The sequence below is a fragment of the Rhopalosiphum padi genome, chromosome 1 (assembly GCF_020882245.1).
Source record: "Rhopalosiphum padi isolate XX-2018 chromosome 1, ASM2088224v1, whole genome shotgun sequence".
Classification (NCBI taxonomy): Eukaryota; Metazoa; Arthropoda; class Insecta; order Hemiptera; family Aphididae; genus Rhopalosiphum; species Rhopalosiphum padi.
The window spans coordinates 3,397,409-3,424,106 of NC_083597.1; the positions used below are offsets into that span (position 1 = coordinate 3,397,409).

General features: G+C 34.9%; 2 protein-coding genes across 4 annotated transcripts in view; one reads left to right on the forward strand and one right to left on the reverse strand.

Moving 5' to 3' along the window:
• Positions 1–16,504, forward strand: part of LOC132919058 (protein dachsous) — a 126,366-nt gene extending 109,862 nt beyond the window's left edge. Inside the window, exons 9-18 of the mRNA XM_060980413.1 lie at positions 3,449–3,733; positions 4,143–4,366; positions 6,667–7,720; positions 9,327–10,026; positions 10,121–10,643; positions 10,913–11,528; positions 11,724–12,029; positions 12,124–12,296; positions 12,379–12,509; positions 12,606–16,504. Of these exons, the coding sequence (XP_060836396.1) occupies positions 3,449–3,733; positions 4,143–4,366; positions 6,667–7,720; positions 9,327–10,026; positions 10,121–10,643; positions 10,913–11,528; positions 11,724–12,029; positions 12,124–12,296; positions 12,379–12,509; positions 12,606–15,318 (6,725 nt within the window). The 3' untranslated portion in view covers positions 15,319–16,504. The remainder of the gene's footprint in view (positions 1–3,448; positions 3,734–4,142; positions 4,367–6,666; positions 7,721–9,326; positions 10,027–10,120; positions 10,644–10,912; positions 11,529–11,723; positions 12,030–12,123; positions 12,297–12,378; positions 12,510–12,605) is intronic.
• Positions 16,505–19,787: 3,283 nt separating this feature from the next.
• On the reverse strand, positions 19,788–23,736 carry LOC132917126 (protein GPR107). Of its 3 annotated transcripts, none has more exons than XM_060977707.1 (14): positions 23,519–23,736; positions 22,784–23,116; positions 22,571–22,681; positions 22,304–22,449; positions 22,050–22,141; positions 21,918–21,991; positions 21,753–21,857; positions 21,554–21,690; positions 21,329–21,478; positions 21,151–21,268; positions 20,961–21,091; positions 20,754–20,895; positions 20,496–20,653; positions 19,788–20,403 (listed from the first exon to the last, which is right to left on the reverse strand). In XM_060977707.1, the coding sequence occupies exons 2-14, from the start codon at positions 22,886–22,888 to the stop codon at positions 20,298–20,300; spliced, it is 1,575 nt and encodes a 524-aa protein (XP_060833690.1). In that variant the 5' UTR covers positions 22,889–23,116; positions 23,519–23,736; the 3' UTR covers positions 19,788–20,297. The 3 variants fall into 3 exon arrangements, with proteins under 3 accessions (XP_060833690.1, XP_060833689.1, XP_060833688.1); XM_060977706.1 differs by lacking the exon at positions 23,519–23,736 and adding an exon at positions 23,185–23,354; XM_060977705.1 differs by lacking the exon at positions 23,519–23,736 and having other exon boundaries at positions 22,784–23,178.
• Positions 23,737–26,698: the final 2,962 nt, after the last annotated feature.

The window sequence follows — 26,698 nt, forward strand, 5'->3', positions numbered from 1 at the left end:
GGATTTAATAATCGTTTTGCTTATATAATATATTAATAGCTTTATATAGTGTATAGGTATACGTATGGATACAAGAGAAAAAGTCAACTCTTTAGGCCTTATTTTTATGTATGCATAAAAATCATAGAATAAAACAACATAGTTATGATCGTGAACAATAAAATGAAAAACAAATTTTCTGAATATTATAAAAAAATTATGTTTTACTAATATTCTGGAATTCGTGAACTGTAATAAATCGTGTTGGTTAACGACAGGCTATTATTATTTTAATACTTGATAAATTATAAATTATTATATCCAACATATTTTGAATTTTGATGGATCAATAGTACTTATAATAATATTAATATTATAATAAATAAATAAAAAATAACATTTGACTGTTCTATTTTTAAGAGATCAATAATTTTAAAATACAATAATTTTGTGTGAAAATCGAATAAAATTATTGAATTATTACTTTGAGTCCGTTTCATTTATTAATTTTGGTTCACATATCATACATATTTTACCAACGCGACTAATAAATGTGGATTATCGGATTAATACAATCGTTTCTAAGCTACAACGACCATCAAAATTCAAAGGTATAATAAATAATAATAAGTAATAAGTAATCAAATAATAACTAATAATACTATAAAAGCATCAGCGGCGGTGCAGTTTAACCGGGCGAAACGTGCGTAAATACGTTTTCATAATATAATATAATAAATTATTGTGCATTCGAAATTTATGTCTCTAATTTTTCTTTTATCACGTGAAATTCCCATTGTTTTATTCGTTTTATCGTCTCCGAGTTTATTGTTGCTCGTGAGAGTACAACTGCAGCAGCAGTATAACGACAACAATAAGGTTCGCAAAGAGTTCCTATGCAATAAAAAAAAAAACCACCGGCATTACACCACCGGTAATTATAGTTTAACGTCGTGTGCGTTATCGGTGCTATAGCGGAAGATAAATAAAATGCCGTGTATAGTACTAATACAGTATGGGTGCATATTATACTTAGGAACTACAAACTCTATCGCAATAATAGCGGTTAATTACGTATACCAATATAATAACAATAATACGGACCTGTGCACGATAATAATAACAATAATAATATTTAACCGTTTGGCTGTGATGGAAATTATAAACTAAATTACATAAATTATTTATTTACTAAGAAACTCAATAAAGGTTTTTAAATATAATATTATGATATTATTAGTAAGTACAAGGTACTAAATACTAAAACTGAAATTTAAAATATTTAAAAATTAAGAAAAAAAATACATTTTATACATTATTATTATTTCTTATAACATCAATATAACATATTTAAATTGAATTTTTCACGGTTAGAACCAAAAAAGTCCATTGATATATGTTTTATTACTTAACAGTAAAATTACATGGAAACAAATCTGCACCATAACTCTTATGATAGTGGGGAATAAAAAATAGACCATTATTGGTTCTAGAGACCTAATAATAAGAAACCTATTTAAGCCAGTAAATGTGTACCAATCAAATGTAACCATTTTATAATTGATCATAATCATAAATAAATAACATATCAGTTGTTTTCATAGAAGATTCGGGAGACGGAGCCAATTCTCTTTAAAAATTTGTTTTTACTGATTCCAAATCTTTTAAATACGTAGATAACTTTTGAGATCCAATCATAGATCCAAATTCCGTGGTTGATCACTGTATAATCATTGCATAAGGGAATATCATAAAATTTTTAGGAATATTGTGGTTTGTTTAAAATGTTGAGTGTTTCTATTGATAAAGTATAACATTTTATAAGATTTTTTCAAAATAATATTATTATATCAAACTCAACTGATAGAACAGATCCAAAATATATAACTTAACCTTGATTAATGTGATTCCATATTTAAATTCATTATTATAAAATTTATAATTACAGTATAGTGTATATAGATATTTTTTAGAGTGGTTCATACATGTGCGTTATACGCAATGGCCAAACGATATATTAATTCATAATCTGAGATTGTCATTCATTATTAATACCTATCCGTCCGTCGTCGCGCCGCCAATATTGCATGTGCACCGCGAGCGTTAATTAAACGGGCTGCCTACGCGTGTAAGAGAATCGTCGTCGAGAAACGATTGTCTTATATTATATTATATTCCGTCTCTCTCCACCGGATTCCATTCGTTTCGTTTGCCCTTAGTTTCTAAATTACACACGGCCAACGCCTCCGCTGATTACATCGATCATTAAAGAGAATATCCACGTGTGTGTACTGTATATACACGCATATTTGTAACACCAACTCTCTTACGCCCAGTAACGCTATACATATTATCGGTTTTGAAGACATTTTAACCATGATGCGATTTCTTCTCGGATCCATCACGCAGTGCCGCAAGTCGCGATCAACTCTACAATCTTGGGAGAGATTGATAGAGGGGGAGGTGGCCTCACCCTATAGCGGAATTTTCTTACACAAAAAATACCCATTCCGTACACACACACACACACACGCACACACACACATACACATACACACTGCACACATTAACTGGTACCTATATAATATTATAATCGTTTGCGCAAAGGACCTGTGTCTGAAGCCGCCGCGTGGTCCGCCTAAATATTGACAATCCCAAAACGTGGTGTGCGTGCATTCAACAAAAATAAATACATTTGAAACGCAGCTATTAAAAACGTCAACCTTTTTGCCCCTCTCGTGCACAGCATCTCCGTATAATATAACAGCCCCCTGTTCAGGCATCTGCGACGGCGTATATACATATTAATAATATGTATATAGTGCGTATAGGTAACCCGTCCGCTCTTGCGTTTATGATACAATCCCAATATTTACCTCAGACGGTCGTAAAAAAAAACACTATGACGGTTGAACGGAGAAAGTGTATATAAATAATAGACGGAGCCTTCTAAACTATATAATAATAATAATACGACGCTCGTGTGAGGCGCGATAAAGAAACGCAAACATTACATATACATACGTATATGTGCTCAACCAAACCCAACGATGACGGTCGATAGACATCATAAAACTAATTTATTTTTTCTACTCTTTATTACAATTCTCGTTTGTGCAAACACATTGCAATGCGTACTCGGAAATATAGTAATAATAATATTAGAGTTCAGGACTTCTCGTATTTTAATGTAATTTAGTGGTGATTATAGAGTATTATTCTAGTTAAAATATTATACATTTCTTTTATGGAGTGGTGAATTCAAATACAGAGTTTGACTTTGCATATTTTGTTATATCCATTTTTCAAAAATTCAGGTGTTTTTAAGAATTATTGTATCATACTTTATTAGCGTAATCTAAATAATTTTATAATTACATATTCAATAACAAACATATTTTGAACATTATTGTTAGTGCCATAAGTTCCAAAATCTAATAATAATATTTTTTTTTTTTTTACACACCAGGTGAACTAAGTACCAAAGAGCCGTTGGATCGGGAATCCCGGGTTTGGCACGAAGTAATCGTCGAGGCCAGAGATCAGGATGGTGGAGTCAGAGGTCGCAGCAAGCGTGTAAAAGTCAAAGTAGCCGTGACGGATGTCAACGACAACGCGCCCGTTATTGTGGACCCACAACAGGACGTGGTAGCGGTTCGCGAACAGCAGCCGCCCGGTGTCGAGGTGGTCACTGTAAAGGCGACCGACCCTGACCAGGGCAACAACGCTACGCTCACATATTCCATACTCAAAGGTATGTGTGTTTTATACAATTATACATCAATAGGTTTAAAATTGAAACACGTATATGTATTATGTAATTCGGTGCTTCCAAAAAATATTACCCGCCAAAAGGCACTTGAATTTCGGAGAATCAAATCCCCAGTCTAATGTAATTAAAATAGGTACCTATAATTTATTTTACTGGTGAATAATTTATGATTATAGTTAATATCTACCAATAAAACCATTCGTATATGTCATAGATTTATTTTCATTATTATGATGTTCAACAAACGTAAGAATATTTAGAATATTATTTTAAAATGTTTGAATACAGAATTCAATTTTGTGGGACTGAAATATTATTAATTTCTATAAGTTTTTTATATTATACTTGTATATAACTAAACATTAATGTATTATATACCTACGTTTTATAGGCCGCGATTCCGATGGAAACGGTGAGTTTTTCATCGACCGCATAACGGGTGTCATAAGAACCAAAGTTTCGCTGGATCACGAGGAAAAATCAATGTACAGACTCTCGGTGGCGGCGACAGACAACGGACATCCGCCCAAACAAACAATTCGCATGCTCAGGGTGGAGGTGCTCGACTTGAACGACAACCGACCCACGTTCACCAGTTCCAGCCTCGTGTTTCAGGTATAGAATCGTTTTATTTTCTTCCATTATAACAAAATATAATATATATTATATGTGTTGATATCATTTATAAGTTCAGCTCACCCATACTGAATGTTAATGTATTTTGTATGCGGACATGCAGTGACCAAATTCGAATTCGCCCTGTGGCTAATTCCCTGCACGAGGTCCGGCGGTGCTTTGCTGCATCTAAATAAATAAAACGTAGTTTCTACCGCACACAATGCTACCGAGTTTTCGATAATCATTTATATAAATCGGAAAACATGATATCATCCATATATACATATATAACCAGTTCCTCTCGTCATCGCGTGTATATATATTTTCGTCGCCCAATTTTTTCGCTGGGCAATAAATTTGAATGTCATTCGTTCGTTCGTACATATACATTGATATAGTAGAGCGTCCCGCCCCTATCGCGCATTTCTGAAATCCGGAATAAATTGGATTAGATTGGAGCACATAAATCAACGGAGAAAGGAGGTTCTCAAATGCTAATTTGTATATGTGTGTGCGCATATGGACGAGCGTTGTATGTTTGAGACACGACTGCATTTCGAAAATACCCAAAAATCTAGATAAAGTCATTACTTGTTAACCTGTTCATTTTCACGTGGTTATTGTTTATAATGACAAAAAAATAATAATAATGAATAAACAAATCAAATGATAAAAAATAAATAAATAATAAAACTCGAATTCGTCGCCGCCGCGTTGTTGCAATGCGCTTGAAAAATCAAAACTGGTTTTTAGTGTTGTCGTCGTATGTGTATGTGTGAGTGGTGCAGGAGCAGCCGAGAAATACGATTGCGACCGAAATAAAGAATATAAATAAAATATACGAGATAAAAACAATTCGCCTATATTCAATTGAAACCGGGTTTCAGACGACTACGACGACGACGATGGTGTGTATGTATAGTTTTGCGCCGCGTTTGTTCACTGTGACTTCTCTTTACTTATATTTATTGTTCGACTTTTTTTCTTTTTTTTTCATTTATTTATTCCATTCTATCTCTCCATACGCATACACACATACACAAATGACGAGATCCAGTGCTCACGATAAGGCATTGTTACGCGAGCAAAAAAAAAATTACTTGCATAAAAATAAAACAAAACAATAACGAAATCGAACTTCTTGTGTTTTACATATTATTATTATTGCACCGACCGACCGACCGACCGATTCCTGTCGTCGTTGTCGTCGTCGTGGTCTGTCTTTTCGGCCCTAATGAACGTCTCTTTGTGTGTCCCGGCGATTTCCTGAACGCGCTTCGTCTGACGACGTGTACTTTTCGTGAACAACTTTTTTTTTCTTCCTCTCCTTATACCATTCCGACGATCCGAATCAGATACTGAATTAGTCACGAACTAACGAGATTTGCATTTATAGTTTTAAATACCACGCGGACCGTGAAGATTTATACGTTTTCGATTTGGATCGGTTTAATTAAGAGGCGCGCGTTGGTCGAGTTTTACGAAATGAGATTCTATGTGGACACGAGGAGGGGAAAAGAATAAAAATGGACAACCGATTTTCTCTCGCGCACGCCGCTTTGAGACCACTCGATAACCGGCCAGAGCTGATCCGTCCGGTGATTGTTCCCAAACGAAATTTACTCCAGACCGACACGAATACTAATATGGAATTCCTCGACCGAAACTCGCCTTTTTCGCATACGCCGTATAGTTATTACAACGGTAAACGTCCAAAACAACCCATAATATGTATAATGTATGTACGGTCGAATTTCCGTAAAAACCGTCAGCACGCGTGTCAACGCGATGAATAACGTAGTTGGACGTTTATTAGAATTAAAGTAATCAATATTATAACAGTAAATACTAATGATTTGCGTAGCCTTACATGGTCTGTAGAATGTACAAGTCATATAGGTATAATTGAATTTAAATAGGCAAAGTAGAAATTATTTGTCCCGTATAATTTTAATGAGACAAACTCGACTGTATCAAAATTACAGCTATAACTAAAAGTTGATTGTTTTATTATTTGTTATGTTAAAAAAATTTTAACATAAAATTATTTACCAACTTCCCAGCACCATTGGATAACAAATTTTAGATAGGCATATTATTATAACTGCGAAATAAAATCGTGTTTCGTAAATCACTTTTTATATTATTATTATACTATATTAGAGAATAATAATAAAAAAAAATGGCGATACCAGCTGTTTTCATCGGCACCATTGCGGTTGCGTGTAATGTTTAACCGTACCACACACACAGCACTTGTTGTACTGGTTATTAACAAATTTTTATTTTCATCGCAGGTGAAGGAAGACGCGGCCGTGGGTAGCATAGCCGGCCGCATAGCGTGTTCGGAGGGCGCTGGCGCCGCGTCGGCGGGCCGCGGCCAAGTCAAGTACACGCTCAGGCACTCGGACGTTAGCCAGCAAGTGTTCGACCTGGACAGGAGCACGGGAGCGCTAATCGTGGCCGGTCGGGTGGACCGGGAGACGAAGGCGACGTACGAGATGGAGGTGCACGCACTGGATACCGGCGCCAGCACGAACCCGCAGAGCAGCTCGGTGTCGGTGCGCGTGGAGGTGTTGGACGTGAACGACAACGCGCCCCGGTGGCCGGAAGACCCGGTCGTGGTAACGGTGGCCGAAGACGCGGCCGTCGGCTCGGTGGTGTACAACTTCACGGCCTCGGACGCGGACGCAGAGGCCAACGCCGAGCTGCGTTACACGTTCGTGCACCGGCATCCGACGCAGCTACACCACGGGCCCGAGTCGGCGTTTTCGCTCGACCCGCTGACCGGCATGCTAACGCTGGTCGAACCGCTCGACTACGAGACGACACGCGAGTACGTGATGGTGGTCCGGGCCACCGATCAGGCGGTCAACGTCACCGAGCGGCTGTACGCGGACGTGACGGCCAGAGTGGTGGTGCAGGACGCCAATGACAACGGGCCGAGGATCGTTTCGCCGACGTTCCGACGGTTGTACGCCGACGGATCGGCCAGACCTGGCGATTGGCTCTGTGACGTGGTGGCCGTCGACTTGGACGCCGGTGACAACGGCCGCACCGTGTACACGATCACTGGCGGCAACGACCACGGCACGTTCGGCATCGGCTACGATACCGGCACACTGGTGTTGGCCCGAGTACCAGACACCGGCAGGAAGCACACGCTCAACGTCACGGTCGCGGACAGGGGCACGCCGGCCAGGTACACGCACACCACACTCGAAGTGGCGTTCACCACGAGCGCCGAACAATCGGTGAAATTCGCCCAGAAACTGTACGCCGCCAACGTTTCCGAGGACGCACCAGTCGGCAGTTTTGTCGCCAAAGTCACGGCCAACTCAAACGACAACCGTAAGTCATATGGTAGTTATTTGGTATCCGTAAAATTTTTCTTTATTTTTATATGGGTACTATTTAACAGTAGCCTCGTGATTGGAAACGTTTAAATAAAAAAATAAATCGTGCACAACAATAATATTATTTTTCTCCGCCAAAAATTACAAAAACAAATTTTGATTAATGTTTATATAGCATATTATTATTTATTACATTTAAATATACAGAAAACAATTTTATTATATATAAATATAATAAAACCAAATTATTTGACCGTGTTCCAAATAGGTAGAGGTTGTCTCATTGTCTCCCATTAACATTCGCCACTTTAGAGTAGTTCCAATTAAAAGCGTAAATTTAACATCTGGTAAATGTGTTCGATGAAAGTTCCGCGTGATCCTCCTCACGAAGTCATCACGATACATACCAATTATTATTGTTTCTCTAATATTATTGACGAGTATAATATTGCATTTAGTTTTAACGTTTATAAGCGTTACTTATATAAAAAAAACTTTTAAACGATCGGAATTTAATGGTACTGCTTTATAATGTGCGTCGAAACTGTTTAGCATATATGGGACGTGAGACGCGAGATGATTGGATTTCGTATCTCGAGCGCGCGACTCGATATTAAAAGTCGTTAAATTTGCAATAATGAATAAAGAGTATAATTATAGTAACCTATCGATTGAAAATCGAAACGTTGATTGCTATAACATTATTATAACCTACAGTTATCTGCGCTCAAGTAATATTCAAAATCTTATTACAAGGTTGGCGTTATTAAAAAAAAAAAAAAACCAAACCAAACCAAACTAGTAATTATTATAAGTTGCTATATTATATTATTTAAACCACATCGTCTACGAAACCACATCACAATCATGTCTCTTCACGTATCTAACGTTTATTATATAAAGGTATGCGTTGTAGTATATATATACGTACGTTCTAAAAGAAAATGATTCAATATGAATATCAATAAACGCAACGTAAAAGTTATTATTTATTAAACAGTTGAGTAACCATATTTGTATCAAAAAAAAAAAAAAAAACTAAACAAACAATTTCGGCTTAACTTTATAAAAAGTATATCTCAAACATTGTTATACTTTTAAAAATAATTTAGTTAATGTTTACATGTTCGATAAAAAAGATTTATTAGAAAAAGTCGTGTGGGTTTAAAATAACGGCAATTTTAGTCGGCACTCAATGGTATAAATTCAAAAACTGTTTAGCATTTAGTATAATAAGGTTTAGTCAATTATACAATACTGTAACTTTTTTTTTTTTATATATATATATATAAAATATTTGTTTCGTGTATGGGGTTTATCTTTATCACACTATATATTATATGCCATACACGAATAGACGATATAATCATAATAATAATAATATAATAATATGGATATGATTAACACGGGAAAAGAATTAACCCGATCAAAGTTTGTAAGAACAAGAGGATATGATTCTTAAAAAATAAGACTTATAGTCACTCTAAATATACACATTTACCTATATTATAGTCATTGCTCTAATACGCAGTGGCATAATATTTTCTCAACAACTAATCGTTAGTGGAAATCGCTATAATCATTTGTTTTCTGTATTTCAGGAATTTCTTATAGCATACCCGAAGGTGTGGCCGACAACTGTTTTCGCGTGGATAAAGACCGAGGAATAGTGACATTACAAAATCGAATAGACCGCGAACGGACTTCTCGGTACGTGTTGCCAGTCTACGCGACAGACGAAGTGAAATCAAGCACAGATGTGGTGACACTCGAAGTGGGCGTATTGGACGTAAACGACCACAGTCCTAGGTTCAAGCACGATTCGTGTCACACGCTGATGGTGCCTGAAAACCAAGAACCGTCGGTGATTCGCACAGTGGCTGCCATGGATCCCGACTGGGGATCCAACGGTCAGATTGTATATAGCATCATAGGTGGAAATGGCGGCAACAAGTTTCATCTAGACCCAAAGACGGGTGAGCTGACGGCCAAGACGCTGGACCGAGAGGTACAGGCCAAATACCAATTGCAAATAGCTGCTCAGAATCGCGGCAGCACGATGGATGGACATTGCAATTTGACGGTGATCGTTGACGACGAGAACGACAATGACCCGAACTTTGAACAGAGCAAGTACGAAGCTATATTATCGGAAGATGTACCACCCGGCACCAAGGTGCTGATGACTAAAGCGCACGATGCGGACGTGGGCGTGAACGCCAAGATAACGTATTCGCTGGCCAATCAAACAGAAAACGTTTTCCAGATCGACAATAAAACCGGAATCATCACTACCGTAGAGTGAGTTGTGCAGCTTTATTCAGTATTAAAATACTATACGCTGACTATCATGATCTCTTTTCTAATTTTTTTTTTCAATTTTTTTTTTTTATAGAAGTCTCGACCGAGAACGACAACCGAACTATTGGCTACAAGTCGTGGCTAGGGACGGTGGAAAATATAACCCTCGATCATCCACAACACTAGTATACATTAAAGTGCTAGATGTCAACGACAACATGCCCGTGTTCACGAAATATCCGTTCACTGCGGAAATTCCGTCACACGTACAACCCGGAATGGACATCGTTCGGGTATCGACCATCGACAAGGATGAAGGTTCCAACGCCGATGTCTTGTATTCGTTTAAGGAAAACCAAGAAGCCGCCGACCGATTCCGAATTAACCCCAATACTGGCGTAGTGACAGCATCGTCGAGTCTAGCCTCGGATAACGGTCAAGTGTTCCACTTGGAAGTGACCGCTACCGACAAGGGAAACCCACCACAAAGCTCGTCAGGTCTATTAGAGATAAAGATTGGTGAAAACTTTGATCGGATCCCTGTCATGCGGTTCAAGAACTCCACATATCACATAACAATACCAGAAAATTTGGAACAGCACAAAGACGTGCTTGAGGTAAATATATAATTTCATGTTATTATATACGCATGTAAAAATATTATATACAAGATAATTCACTAAGCCCATGCTCTTTTTAATAATCTGAAAATATGTTTTTTAAATATATTTAAAAATCCCAAAATTAGGATCTGAATAAATTAATGAATCTCATTAAAGCAAAATAGGATTGAGCATACTTATATACTAAATAATACTAAGGCCTGTATTGGCCCGTGATGAAAAACAAGTAAAATAATATTTGTGTTTTCCTCGTGTGTTTATAGATTTCGGCTTATCGAAGTGATGGTCGGAAACAAAAAGTGTTCTATAAATTGGCGCCGGTTAACAACGAGAACGGGCTGTTTTACATAGACGAAGAAACGGGCGTGATACGCGTTGGCCGATCTGAGGGTCTGGATTACGAAACGTACAAAACAGGTATACACTTGGTGGCCATCGCGCAAACCGACGCTCCCGCGTCTGTGTTCATGTGGGGATATGCCGACATCTGGATACACCTTTCCGACCAAAACGACAACAGCCCGGTGTTCACGCAAAAGGAGTACACGGCAACAGTGGCCGAAGGCAACTCCAAAGGCGCGTTCGTCGTCAAAGTGGCTGCCATCGACTTGGACGACAACGAGAACTCGAGGCTGTCTTATCACCTGGTTGACGGTAACCACGACAACGCTTTCGTTATCGATCCAACTGACTCCGGCATAGTTAAGACCAACATTGTGCTAGACAGCGAAATCAGGGACACCTACAAGCTAACTGTCATTGCGACCGACGAGGGTACCCCTCAGATGACCGGTATGGCCACCATCCGGATCATAGTTATCGACATCAATGATAATCGGCCATCATTCCCACCGCGAACCGCCATTAACGTTAAAGAAGGTATGTGTATAATTCATTATTATTATCATTGTATATAACAATAATAAATGGTATATTATATATATTCACTATGTAGGACCTAACCCAAAATAATATTTATTGTTTTTTTCTTTTTTTATTTGGCTGCTTTTCATCGTTTATTCAGATTTTTTTTTAAATAATTTTAACGAAATATATTCTTTGTGGATATTAAAGGTCTGGAAATAGGAAGCATGATAACAACAGTGGTCGCTAACGATGTGGACACGTATCCCACGTTAACCTATTCTTGGGCGCCCTCGGTGGGATTGGTGGAACGGAAACTTTTTGCACTGGACAGATATAGCGGACGAGTGTCGTTGATTGGAACTCTGGACTACGAACAGACAAGGATGTATCGCTTGGGCGTAGTTGTGTCTGACTCTGAACACACGGCGTCCACAGAGCTAACCGTCATGGTGACCGACGACAACGATAACTCTCCAGTATTTGATCGTCCTTACTATACATTCACGATGACAGGTTTGTTTTATAACAATATCACATATAAAATTATCTAACCCGCTAATAATAACGATATCATTTTTAAACGCGCATATATTGTTGATGTATACAGAAAACGTTTACGGGGAATCGTCAATGAAAGTGCTTGCAAAGGATTTAGATTCTGGACTAAACGGACAGATCAAATACGGACTGGTGAACGACATAAACGGATTTAGGATCGACCAGCAAACCGGTGTCATTACTGCGAATCGGTTAAAGTTCGATCAAAAATTACTGCAAAAGGTAATGATTAAATAAATCTTAGAAAATTCATTTTCCATTAAAATATTAATTATAACCATTATATTATGATTGATTTTTTTAGGGCTTTGCTGATTTGTTGATATCCGCCACCGACCTAGGAACTCCTCCACTTTCAACTATTATCGCGGTTCGCGCTAACATACAAAATACAGCACATTCAAACACGGTGAAATTTGCACAAAACGAATTCAGGTAAAAAACTATCCACAATTCACGAAGTTCCGTTGTGACGAAAATACTACACAAACATTTTACTAATATTTTATGTATATTTTTTTAATCCTTTAGAGTATCGGTTCGAGAGGACATTGTTTTGGGAGAATCGTTTTTGAAATTGTTGCCCAGCTATACAGCAGACAGCTCGGCACAGTTTAAAATCGTCGAAGGCGATGATGAGAAAAATTTTGATCTCATAAGTCCAACTGGTGAACTTTTCGTAAAAAAACATCTGGACCGAGAAACACGCGATATATATTCACTCAAAATCACAGACAGCGTCAATAGTTCATACGTATTTGTCCACGTGATTGTTGACGATGCCAACGACAATGCGCCTCAGTTCATGGCGAACGAACAACAAAGTCTTCTGTCTTTGCCGGAAAACACGCCCATCGGACACTCGATCGTCCGAATGGTCGCTAACGATTTAGACATGCCACCAAACTCAGACATTTCATATGAGATAACTTCGGGTAACAGCAAAAATTATTTCGATATCGACCGGAACACAGGTGACGTTTATGTCAAGTCGATGCTGGATTGCGACTTGGATGTGTCCGAACACAATCTAGTGGTCAAAGCTCAGGACGGTGCAAAATCACCGGATCAGCAACTGGCCACGGTGAAGTTGCTCAGAATACGACTGGAAGACGTCAACGACAATACTCCGCGATTCCCCGTTTCGGAATACTTGGAGTTTGTTGGTGAAAACGAACCAATCGGCGCGCTGGTGTTCACAGCCAAGGCAACGGACGCAGACCGCGGCTTTTACGGACAACTCAATTATTCAATCGCGTCGTCAGCCAGCTATTCGGGCGCGGATGATTCATGGAAAATGTTCAAGATAGACGCATCAACAGGCTTGGTTACAACCAACGCCGTGTTCGACTACGAGACAAGAAGCAAGTACACGTTTACAATAATCGCCAGCGATGCTGGGGACAAAAACACTAAAGTCCGTGTAAAGATCGAAATCGAGGGCAAAGACGAGTTCGCGCCGCAGTTCATCGAGCGGACTTTCAAGTTTATGGTGAACACGGTTGATTTGCCTGTAGGCTACGTGATCGGACACGTGTCGGCCACAGACAGGGACAAAGGACCCGAGGGACGGGTCGTATACCATCTGACTACGCAAAACGCGTACTTCAAGGTAAACCGTACGACAGGGGCGATAATCGTGAAGAAGAAGATCGACGGCAATTTTGACGCGACACAGGATATAAGCCTCGTGGTGACGGCTAGCTCGGGCAAACAAGGGTCGCTGACTAACGTGAGTGTGGTCGAGATATCGTTCGACCCCTTGTCACAACCGGGCCAAAACCTTGCCAGCAGCAGTTCATCCAGCAACGGTATGGGCGGCAGCGGCGGTGGTCAAAATGTAGCAGGCGCTTCAGGTGGAAGCTTAGTAGACTGGATTATCGGCATCCTGTCTGTAATCTTATTGGTAGTTCTACTACTTGGAGGCATCATGTTCTACTTTCACCTCAAGAACAAGCAGCACCGAAACATCAACAAACCCGAACTGAGCGGACATCAACGGACCGACAACACATACGTGGATCCCGGCGCTTTCGATACGATACCAATACGGGGCGTGGGTGGCCCGCAAGTAGTTGGTCAATTCGCGCCGCCCAAGTACGACGAGATACCAACGTATCGGAACAACAGCAGTACCACCAATTCCGGGGCAGCTACCACGTCTGACCTGTCAGGCTCAGAGAAATCTGGTTCCAGCGGCCGAGGGTCGGCCGAGGACGACGTGGAAGACGAGGAAATCAGAATGATCAACGAGCGACAAAATGCGGACGAGCTATCCGAGGTAACAGCAGCCCGCAACACACAAGAGTACCTGGCTCGCCTGGGCATCGTGGATGCGCAGACTGTGGTCCAACAGGTACCACCGCACTTGCCCGAGGAAAACCGACGACTATCGTCGTCCAGGCGACACCGTAGACCAATGGAGAACATCGACATGTACGACGAGGACGAAGCAACCGACGGTGACATAACCAATATGATATACGCTAAACTCAGCGACGTAGGCAGCGAACGCGGCGGTGGCCCAGGCACCGGCACGGTCGGTGAAGAAGACGGCGGCGGTGGGGGTGGCGGAAAGTCGTCGAATAGCACCGTATACTCGGGCTCAAAAGTCCCGCCACCCCAGCCGTCCATGGTCGGGTCGCTCAGCTCAATCGTGCACAGCGAAGAGGAGCTGACCGGCAGTTACAACTGGGACTACCTGTTGGACTGGGGCCCGCAATACCAGCCGCTAGCGCACGTGTTCAACGAGATCGCCCGACTCAAGGACGACGCCAATTCGGTGAAGAGCTCCAACAGCGGCGCGGCATCCACAAGTGGAGGTAGCGGCGCCGGCGGTGGCATCAAAAACGCTTCCGGCAAAAAATCAAACGTTCCTAACCAACAGCAGCAGCAGCAAAAGAGTGCTCCTCCTCCGCCCCCGCCACTGTTGACCAACATGGCGCCCAGGGCCCTGTCCTCGTCGCGACAGTCGGGCGTCTCGCAGCAGCACCACCACCACCACCATCACCACAACCATCACCACCAGGCTGTGCCGCCGCCCATGCTGCTCGTGCCACGGTCGCCGATCAGTCACGAGACCAGCCCGGGATTCAGCCAGTCGGTGGCCATGTCGCCGTCCTTCTCGCCGTCGTTGTCGCCGCTGGCCAACCGGTCGCCGTCTATATCGCCGCTCCACTCGGCCGCCTCCACGTCGGCCCGGCAAAGGCATCATCAGACTGCGGAGGCTGAACTCAGACTGTGATAGTGACGTTTGCGACATTCGCCGTCTAAACGGCCATGGCCGTCCAAAGGGTGTTGTGTGCATAACGCGACGAGTTAAAAACAGACATTTTATAATAATTTATAGTCCAATATAGTTGTACGTCTTATACTCGCGACCCGTTACGCACCCTTTCGGCGGCCGTTGCGTTTTGCACCTCGATTTACCATGTAACAAAATAGATTAATTTATAGTTATTAGACTAATTATTTTACGTGTACATAATATATATATTATATTATATTCTCGAAACGGCAATCTAATCAAACGTAGATATAGTTTTATAACGAAATTGTGATAATTATGAATTTTTTATATATACCTACCGGTATATAATACGGTTGGTAGTAATTGTTTAATGAGAATTTTTTTTAATTTGAGCCGATTCAAGCATATAGTGTAATAGGAAGTCGAATGTAAGTGTTGCCATAATTAAAAACGAAAAATCAAATTTTAATTGCGTGCAATCGTCATTGTAATTTGCTCACTTTATTTTCTACACGTATCATATTATAAATATTATACCTATACCTTTATAATATATGAATTTATTGTGTATAAATTATTATTCATTTAAACAAACACTAACTTTATATATTGTGATGAATCATATAACTACGTAAATGCATATATTATATAATATTACTGTAAATAATTAAATCGTGTAAAAAAATATCAAAATGACTGTATAGTATTTACTGAGCCGTTTGACTTTCGAAAACCACAATAGGCACACAACCCTTTCCTATGTACCTCGTCGTGGCTTATTGGTGTCGGCGGTTTTCAGCTATAGAATATGATGTGTATTTTGTATTATATATAATATATTTTAATTATGATGTAATTTCGTGTTATCATTGATAAATAAAAATATTTATTCCTGCCATTTACTTAAATGCAAAGACTGTTTTCAATAACTTTTCTTATTTTTATATAACTTTTTTTTTATCGATTTCGGATGAAATTATTGTATAATTTTTTTTTTTACTTTACTTTATGAATGGATAGGTATGCAGTTAAATAATAATAACAAAAAATAAATAGCTAATATTTTAAAGTTAGATATAGTTATTGTAATTTGTTTACCATGTTTTTGTACAAAAAAAAAATCGATGTTAAACTTTTGTAAATATGAACATTAAAAAATAAATCTTGCAATGATATAATATTAACGGTGTTATGTATTTGTAATTATTATAACTCACAAACTATCAACACGTTTTTTAAAATTTCTGAGTATGTCTAAATATGTATTGAAACAAAACTTGGTAACTTGGTGTACCTGAAAACCCAAATTCCGCATGAATTAAGCACGTGGAAAAAGCTTCATTTAGTTTTTTGGGAGAGGAAGTAATAAAATTATAATTGTTTCCAAAGTCCTAAATATGATTTGATTAAATCTCTTATTAAATTATCATTATTGTCCTGAATTTAAATCAGCAAATAACAAATCTTTGAAGTACTTATATAAAGACGGTTTTAAATGAATGAGTTTAACACCTAAAACTAACCAACATACATTTTATATTTTTCAATATTAGGTACGCTGAAAAATTGAGAAAATTATTTTAATTAAATATCTTATTGCTTTATATTGACGCGGTTATTATAATTATTTTGGAAAAAGTATAATAATATTGAAATAAAAAAATATGTAGCAAAACAATAGAAACAGTGGTGTGCAGTAGTACAGTAAATGGTTTGTATAAAATTGGTCACTCAATAAATTCATCGTTTGATCAATATGTTGCCAAATACAAAATACCTAATTATATAAATATTTTAAAACAAGTCAGTACCATAACTATAAATTCACAAGACACACACAATTATTACGGTAGAATACAATATTGCAAATTACTAATTGGTATAATTTATATAAAAAAAAATTTTGTATATTTGTGTAGGTACTACATCTGAAGCAATAGTCGTTACAACAGATGAAGTACTAAATGTTAATATTTTAGCAATAATACCTTTGATTTTCCATGCTCGATATTGGGCGTTTTTGAAATTTAAGTAGTTCTTCATCCACGACGGCATGACATCGTGGGCCACCGCTTTCGAGTAATATCGACAGTCTTATCTCCACCGTCCCTGATGTTCACAATACAACGGTTGTAACTTTATTAGTATACCTGTTATATGGTTAAGATCAAGGAAGGCGTCGTTTAATAAAACTATATTGTGACGTTTTCGTCTTGTATATGGAGGAAGCCATCTTAATGTCGAATATAATATGTTTTTTACACTCGTCTTGAACGTTGAATTGCAAATCAACTTATTTGGATTTTGGAATATCATCAGATAGCGTGCCAGATAAATTCAGAAAATCTCCAAGACAACAAATACGGCGTGGTTTATTACTAACCACCTTGGTCGACACTAGGATTTCGCAGACCTGTTTATCTATTCAATCACTACTTTTTATTATTATTGATATGTTTTAACGTACCTACATTTCGAATATTTCGATTCATAATTCATATTGTACCCGTTTTAAACATCTTTATTTATGTGGTCTTTCTTATTTTAGTTTTTATATAATATTATACTACTGACTCCGTTCAATTTAACTCTGCGTGTCTACTTATTATTATCAATTATCATTTTAATATTATGTAATAATTATGTTATAGCCTTATAGGTAACTTAATTAATATGCTAGGTACTAGAGTATAATATTATGTATATTATATTATCATGGCCCAATCCAAATTTTTTTTACTCGACATAATAAAATAAGTTATTCGTAAAATTGAATTTATGACATAATAACATTTGTCACCCCAGTCCCCAAATAAACACTTTTTATTGCTTTTTGGGTATTATTATATATGTGTTTTTTATATTTTCTTTCAAATTATTAGGTATAAAAAATAAATGATTTGTCAGTTTTTATAAGAACTATTATAATTGCTTGTGTTTTGGAACAGAATATCATATTTATCTACATATATATTAACTAGTACTTGTAAAATATGTTCATTAATTTCAAGTGGTATTTATTATAATTCATGTTTAAATATTATATTGGATATTTTAATATATCACCATAGACGTAATTAAGATGTGATGACCCCCAGAGCCTTATCTTACTAATATTTTTCAATAATTATAATTTAAAATAATAGTACCTACCAATATTATAAATAATTGTGTTTCAGAGTTTAACATTGGTTTTTTTAAGTGATATAAAGTTAACTTTTTCTACTAAAAAATTGAATAAAAGTAAGTGTAAAAGTACAAAACTATTTTTAAATACTTTTTTTTAAATAATTAAAATTAGGTACCGAAAATTAAAAAATAAATTAATATACTTTTATAACAAATACATGATAATATAATTTTTAATTGACACTATAGACCTTATAGAGACAGTCATCCTCAGACAATCATAGACCATTAACTATTTCATATAATTAAGACGAAAAAGATTATTGTACCTACAATTATCTAGGTATACGTATATTTGTTTACATATAAACGAATAGTTTCCGTTACCCATATAAAAATTATCAACTTGTTTGCCACTTGTATAATAATAATATAAAAATATTAATAATTATTAATTAGATGTCAGTTCAGATATAAATTAATTAGCATGATTGTGTAAACTTTGACCTTTGAAAACTATCCCCCCAAATTCCATTTACAAAAATGCAATATTTTTAATAATAATTAGGTATCTATACTTTATTATAGGAAACACTCATACTGGTAATACACCAAATTATTCTGATTATTATATTATCAAGGTTTAATTTATCGGTCGAATGAAGTTATCGGAAGTAATCGCAAATTCTCATAAATATGAAAATTGAAGATTCTACTTATTTTATTTATTTAAATAAACATTATAATTTATAAATAGTTAATTATTGGAAAGTATACATTATAGTTGACTAGTGACAACAAACTATTGTTAAAAAAGTTTTATTTAAAAAAATATATATAAAAAAAATTTACGAATACCTATACCTACTATCATTGATTATAAATACTTATAATCAATGCTACTACCTATTTTATACAAGGTATTCTTATAATTTTATATAACTGAACCTGTCCTAAATTTTGATCCTGGACACGCCAGACTGTTTAGATACTAGATAACAACATATTAAAATTATATTTATATCTTTATCAATAGAAAAAGTACCAATTAAAAGTTTTTAAATCTGTTAAACCACTAGTTTTGTTTTTGCATCATTATAAAATAATAATTTATAAAACAAGTCACTAGGACAGTAAGCCTTAGTGGGGGGGCTCTAAAATTTTATACTCACCGTGGCGGGACTATAACAAACCAGTAACGAGAGTTTTTGTTTCAACTTTTTATTTATTTTCTTTTTTATAGGTTAATCAAACTACCAAAAAAAGTAAAACTATTTTCAATTTGCAAACAAATGCATCAAATAGAAGGTTTTAAATAATGTGTACTCGTAAAATCTAATGTTTGTGTATTTAATATTTATCTTATTCAAACGAGATATTTAAATGTTTTAGTTAAATTCGATTAAGCACCATATTAATAATAATATAAAATATGTTCTATTTCATACAATAAAATAATGTTCCTATAATTTTCTTAACTATTGCATTAATTATTGATATTTCACCAATGTTAATATCACGGACTAAGATATCATAGTCCGTGGTTAATATTTATAATAAAAAATATATTACATAGCAACAACGCCTAAGGAACATGAACTTAATTCTAATAAATTACAAAAAAAATTCAATCAAACCTCATACTATAGACAATATTGTAACAAAGTGATTGACTTATATTTATTAAATAAATAAACAAACAGTAAAACGTTGTGCGATAGTTGAGTACAAATTTGTACAAATGAACAGTTTTGTCTACTCTTAGAAGAAAGACTAGAAGACAGTAAAGGTTCATGGATCAATTGGATCAGTCTTGGTATCATAGAAATACAATATCTATTATATCACGATGATGACTCCACTAACATGATTTCGTCCTCAGCAATTTCCCCAGTGTTGTTTGCTTTCTTTCTTGAACGATTGTTTACGCCAGATCCAAAATGACTTATTCTATAATCATAGAAAAATAATTAACAACGTTTGAAAAAGTTTATTACACTAGCGTGGGGAATGAAGAGGTAATTGTATTATTATGTGCTTACACAATGTCTGTGTCATCGTCGTCAACATCTGATGCCACTTGGAAATAAGGATTTGCAATTGTCGGTCGGAATTTATATCCGGTCATTACAAAGAAAATAAATGTCGCAGTTTCTCTAGAGAATTCATTAAGCCATAATAAGTGAAATGGAACTGTCATCTGTAAAATATTGAATTTTAATATTATGTTATTTGTTTTCCATTAAATATTTCATAAATAATTCTATCTATAAGAGATGAATAAATAACATAATACTCACTCTAAGCATATATATCAATATGCGTGTGAAATAAATATAAGAAACTAACATAACGTAAAATTGTTGAAACAATTTGAGTTTGCGTAAATTTATTGCTGCTTTACCATCCGTCTGTGATGCTTCTTGTAGATGACGAATAGACCTATCAAAGTAAAATATTTTAATGTTATAAGTTTGATATATGTTTATTGATGGTGACATCATTACCAAAGAATGGGAAACAAAATAGCAGCACAACACATGAAATCAACAAGTAAAAATAAATCCAACCAAGCGTTATGCTGCATATCTCCTTCTTCAGATTCTTGAATAATAGCATAGGCTATGTTAGCTAATACCTGTGGACATTAATATATTTAAAATTTAAGCATTACATTTTATAAAAAAAACTTCAAACCTGTAATGGTATAACAATCATAAAGATGTTCTTGTCCTTATCCGACAAAACATGTTTAACAAATGTCATACCAGTGCCAATAAGAACAATTGTTATGAATAAAACTGATCCTTTCAATCTAAAACAAAAAAATATTATTAATAAAATGAACTCTTAATTATGTGTAAAAACTAAGTACAAATGAATCGCATAGTAGACAAAAGCCCATGTAGCAATATGTTGTCCTTTGACTTGAATGAAATGGAAATTCAAACCATGAAAAAATAAAGTTGCTGCTTTTAGAAACACTAACAAAGCCATTAGGTAGTGTATTTTATAGACAGGATAACTGCAAACAATAGAATATTTTATATCAAATATAATGTATTGTTACAATAATTGAATAGAGAAGAATTTGACTTACGTGCTTCTATACAAGAAATAAATCCACAATATACCGGTGAAAAAATATATAATTGACATAGAAAAATATAATGATGGCAATGGCATGTCACCAGCTGATAAATAATTTCCATTGGCATTACTCTCACTTATAGTGACCTGTAAAAACCATGAATATAAATTCATATTTTGTTTTTTATCTAATGATATTAGTAAATTACCGTAAAACTTTGTTTAGACTTTGGCATCATAGCGTAATTCGGACAATTATGGTAATATAAATTATACAATCCTTCATTTGATTTCGTTTTCACATATACTACAAACTTATAAAAAATAAAATGATAAATTATTTGAAATTTTTAACTACACGATTATGTTCTTACTTTTATATTAAAATTATCGGGTTGAGTGCCATTTAAAATTGGTAAAGTTTTGTTAACGCAACTTGTTATGGTATCTGAAAACGCCTCAATTTAATATGTTATAACACTGTTATTTTTATTTAAAGTACATACCATCTTCAATATCATTCTGGTTGTTTTTAAAGTCGTCCATGTTTTTGAATAAATAAAATGGCTCCATGGTATCTGAGCAATTAATTGTAACACTAGACATAAATATTTTGTTACTAATAATGCAATATTAAATATAAATAATAATTTCAATTAAATGTTTACATTAAATTTAGTAAAAATTAATAATTTTCAAACATATGATTGTCTATAATATTGTTTACAAGTTAAAATGCTTAAAATAAAAAAAAACTTACAGTTTTTTTGGAAAATTAAACCTGAAAACTGCCAGATTCTTTCGTAATTCAAATATATTAGGCGATTCAATCGGGCAGATTTCTTGTTGAGAATCTATGTAAGGATTTCCTTCATCAAAAATGGACTTTTCAAGCAGCAAGCCATGCTAAAACCAGAATACAAACGACATTGCGATATTACAATAAAACATTATAATTAATACACACAGCTGGTGTGGTAGGTCCAAATCACAAGTTTTACGATTATTGAGTGTGTTTTTTACTCACAGTTTCGTGTAGGCTGTTGGGAGGCAGGTAAAAGTCCATTATTTCCACTTCCAATAGTCCACCACGGTAAAATCCAAAAGTGGACAACGCTATGAACCGCCGATCATCGTCCTAATCGGATGCAATGATAGCAACAGCAACAATAACGATTCCGACAGTGATTACAATTATTATTGGTGTCATAAAACTCGAAACTTAAAGTAGGTAACTTACGTGTATCGGCAGAGTGTGTATCCTGGCTGACACTTGGACGAACGACGCCAAAAACGTCAGGACAACAGCTAGGGCGAACACCGTCGACGAACGGACCCGGTACATGATCGGACGGTGTTTGAATGCGACAGACTTTTGGAGGAAAATCAAAGTTCTCTTCAGAGTCAGTACATGGCGGAGTACAGGCGCGCACGCGAAGATCAGACAGCGGACTTTAACAAAAAACAGTGACCGATAAAAATATGCGAAGTATCAAAACTATCGTGGACGGCATGTGGTGAGTCAATTTGTGGTCTGTACTCTGTGTCCCAGTTCCGAGTAATTGCAATTTTACTATAATAACAATTACCAATTAGTAAGATATTAATGAAAGACACATCGATATTATTATTGTTTATTACCATAGAATATGATATTATGAGTATACGTCTTGGTAATATCGTAACTGCGGTCGATGATAAGTGATTAGTTATCGTGATAAGAAAACGCACGGTCTAGATTATTGCACGAGTAATTAAGTTTTTATAGTTTTTCAGTTTTCCACCTGCAGATCGCATGTCCGTGATTTTTGTATAATAATATATTATAATGTAAATGTATAACTTGTTAGGCGAGGGCCTTTATTATTTCCTTCTATACCTATCCGCTATAGGCACTTACGTTATCATAATATCATACAAAGCGTAATATTAAAAACGTATATTTATATTTTAAAACGTCTACTAAAATGCTTACCATAGCTGCTCCTGTATATATTTTAAGAACACGTCGACCCACATGTATTGAACTATTGACTTTCGACTCTTACCATTGAATTTAATTTTATAAAATCAATGTTCTTGGTAACGTACACAGCCTTGTCTAATATTTTTAATATTATAATAAATTGACCTGTTGGTTATTATCGAATAAGTCGTCTATTATTTGTTTAAAGGTGAAAATATTATCTAGGCCACCTCGTAGGATTTTTATTTTTAAGTAAGTTATGAGCATTTTAAAATTAAAATTACTTATTACCATGACCACAATCCTTGGTGCTGCTCTCTATCTGTTATTTGTATTTTAATCTACCTAATAAACATACACTATCAACTATCATCTTTCATTGCTTTCAATACACAACAAAAAACAAAAGAATTATATTATTTATTAGACAAATATTATTCCATACCTATAATAATAATAATAATATTATAATACCTACATTGATATTTGACACATTATGTCATTATACCTATCTGTTACTGTTTTCCATTAAATTAATTGAACCAAATTATTAGGTACATTTGAATATTTTGTAATCTACAATATGGTTGCCATATTTTATTTTACTTAAGTCGGGAAAAATATTTTTTGTACAAATTGTATGTAAAAAATTATATACCAATACCACACTTCCACGGTCAACAGCAGTATTAACACGCTATTTTATCGTAGCATAAATACCACAATCACAATGATTAACACTTTGCGAAGTATGTAAGACAAAAATTTACGCATACTCAAATCGGAATTCGACAAAATTAGTATGATTAGCGATAAGCCGATAAGTTATGACAAACACTGTTGTGTGTGAACAGGAAAACATTAAAACAATGGACTTATGAACTTATTCCTCAATAGACAATAATTATTATTTATCGACCTCGACACCAAGCCGGGAAAATAATTTTGAAATGGTTTTCGTCAGTCAATCAAATAAATAATAATCAACTTGATTAAGTTATAATTTATCAAAACAATATTTTTTTTATACAAAAGAAATGTTCAATAAAAGACGAAATATTAACATTAAATATTGAAGTTTAATTCCTAACAATTGACCGTCCCAAAACACAGGCGGCGCAGAGAGACAAAATATTATGAATAAAATTAAAACCGTACTAATCTAAAGTATTTATGAACAATTTGTCGACACAACCACAGAACAATTTAAATTATTCTACTTCGATGATAATAAGTAATATATAACTGTGAACATAAATAGTTAAAAGAAATAGGCAACAATATATTTTTAAAAATGCGAAGGGTGCACGTAAACATCATAAGAAGTCATCCCGCACATGTAACAACTTGAATTACGTAAGTTTTAAATTTAAAATTATTCAACTTCTATTCATTATTCAAAATATTATAGATTATCTATATAGACATATAGTATTTGTTTATTCGCTGTATTCAAAATCTGTACGATCCCGACCAAATTAGGACGTATTTTTATTCCTTAGTTTGTTTTTTTTTTAAATTTAATATCTATCGACTATCAAAGCCATTTATTTTACTTTTATAGGTAGTATAACTTTTTCTTGGATAATGTAGTATTTAATTAAAAATTATTAAAATATACATTAATACCATATTAGAAAAAATGTACATATATAATTCAAAATTTAATTTATTTTTCTGTAAATACCATGACATAGCAAAAATATTCATATTATAGATATTATTTTAAAATACATTAAAAATATTATAGCGTATAGCATGGGCGTCATTTGTTGTGGATGACAACTAGACAAGGCGCCAAAGCTGGCCCTTGTCTAGTGTTAAACTGCTGAATGGCCCGATAGTCCTTTAAAAATAAACATATTTTTATATTTTCTTAAAATATTGTATATTTTGAGGAATATGCTGCAGCCCTATAGATATCGGTTCTTCTGCATATATCCACGCGATACCTTGGCACCTTGCTACCGAGATATGTTCCACTACGACGGAATATCGGAATATCTTACGGAGATGCTATAAAATTGCCACAATTTTTTGCGATTTTAACAAATTTCATAAGAAAATTAATTTAATTGGTATACCTCCAATAGCTCCAAGTTCCAACTATCGATAACACCAATTTTCAACAAAATGTTGTTGTCAACTTTGTTTTTTGTTGTACGTCAAAAGTAAATAACTGAAATAACTTGAATTTTTCACCAAATATCAATATACATTATTACCTAATTATTAGTACCTATTATCTAAACATTATAATTTTTTTTATTTTGCTATTAATAGACATTTTAAATGTTCTACTTTTATTTTATTTTTAAATTTATATACCTGTAATAAAAATTTTCTCAACTTCATAAAAATTCAACTAGTAAAGTCCAGGTTAAGTTATTTATTAATGACAAAACAAAAATGGATATAACTACTCACTACTCATATACTCACAACACAGCAGGATTGTTAATTATTATCATCATATGGCGGTATGAATTAATACTGTGATAGTGGTATGTGTACGATTTTAGAACACATGAATGATTATATTGACTACAGTAAAAATGTGTGATGTTTTTGTATTTTTGAGTTCCAATAATAATAATATACTAAGTTGGAGGTGTCCCGTGGAAATTTACCTATTGAGATATCTCCTGAAATAATAGATGTATTATAATTTTTTTTATATTCCATATTTTAATTTAATTTAATGTTTTGATAAAAAAGTTTTGCCATTTCAACATTTTCATTTTCATTAGCATTGTGATTTTTAATATATTTTTAGTTTTTAAAACATTTTTGTATTATTATATAGGCACGATCCCGTAGACCACATGTTTGATAACACTGGCAATTATATGATATTAAACACCTAATTTACAATTTTTCTCGGAACTAGAAATATTCAAAATTATGAGATTAATGAAAATAAAATGTTGAAAAGTCAAAATTGTCAGATAAATAAATTACAAAATGACTATCTACTATTTTTTTTTTTTTTAATAATTAAATAAAGCTGAAACAACAATTGGACAATAAGTCTTTATTAAACATGAATTTCTATTGTATAAATAGATCAACTGAAGAATTATTAACTGGCCATAAGTTGTTCTAAATGTATATTCTACTATGTGTGTGATGTACTGACGCTGACAGTCAATGATGAATGTTGACAAATTAAAAAAAATGTAAATGTCA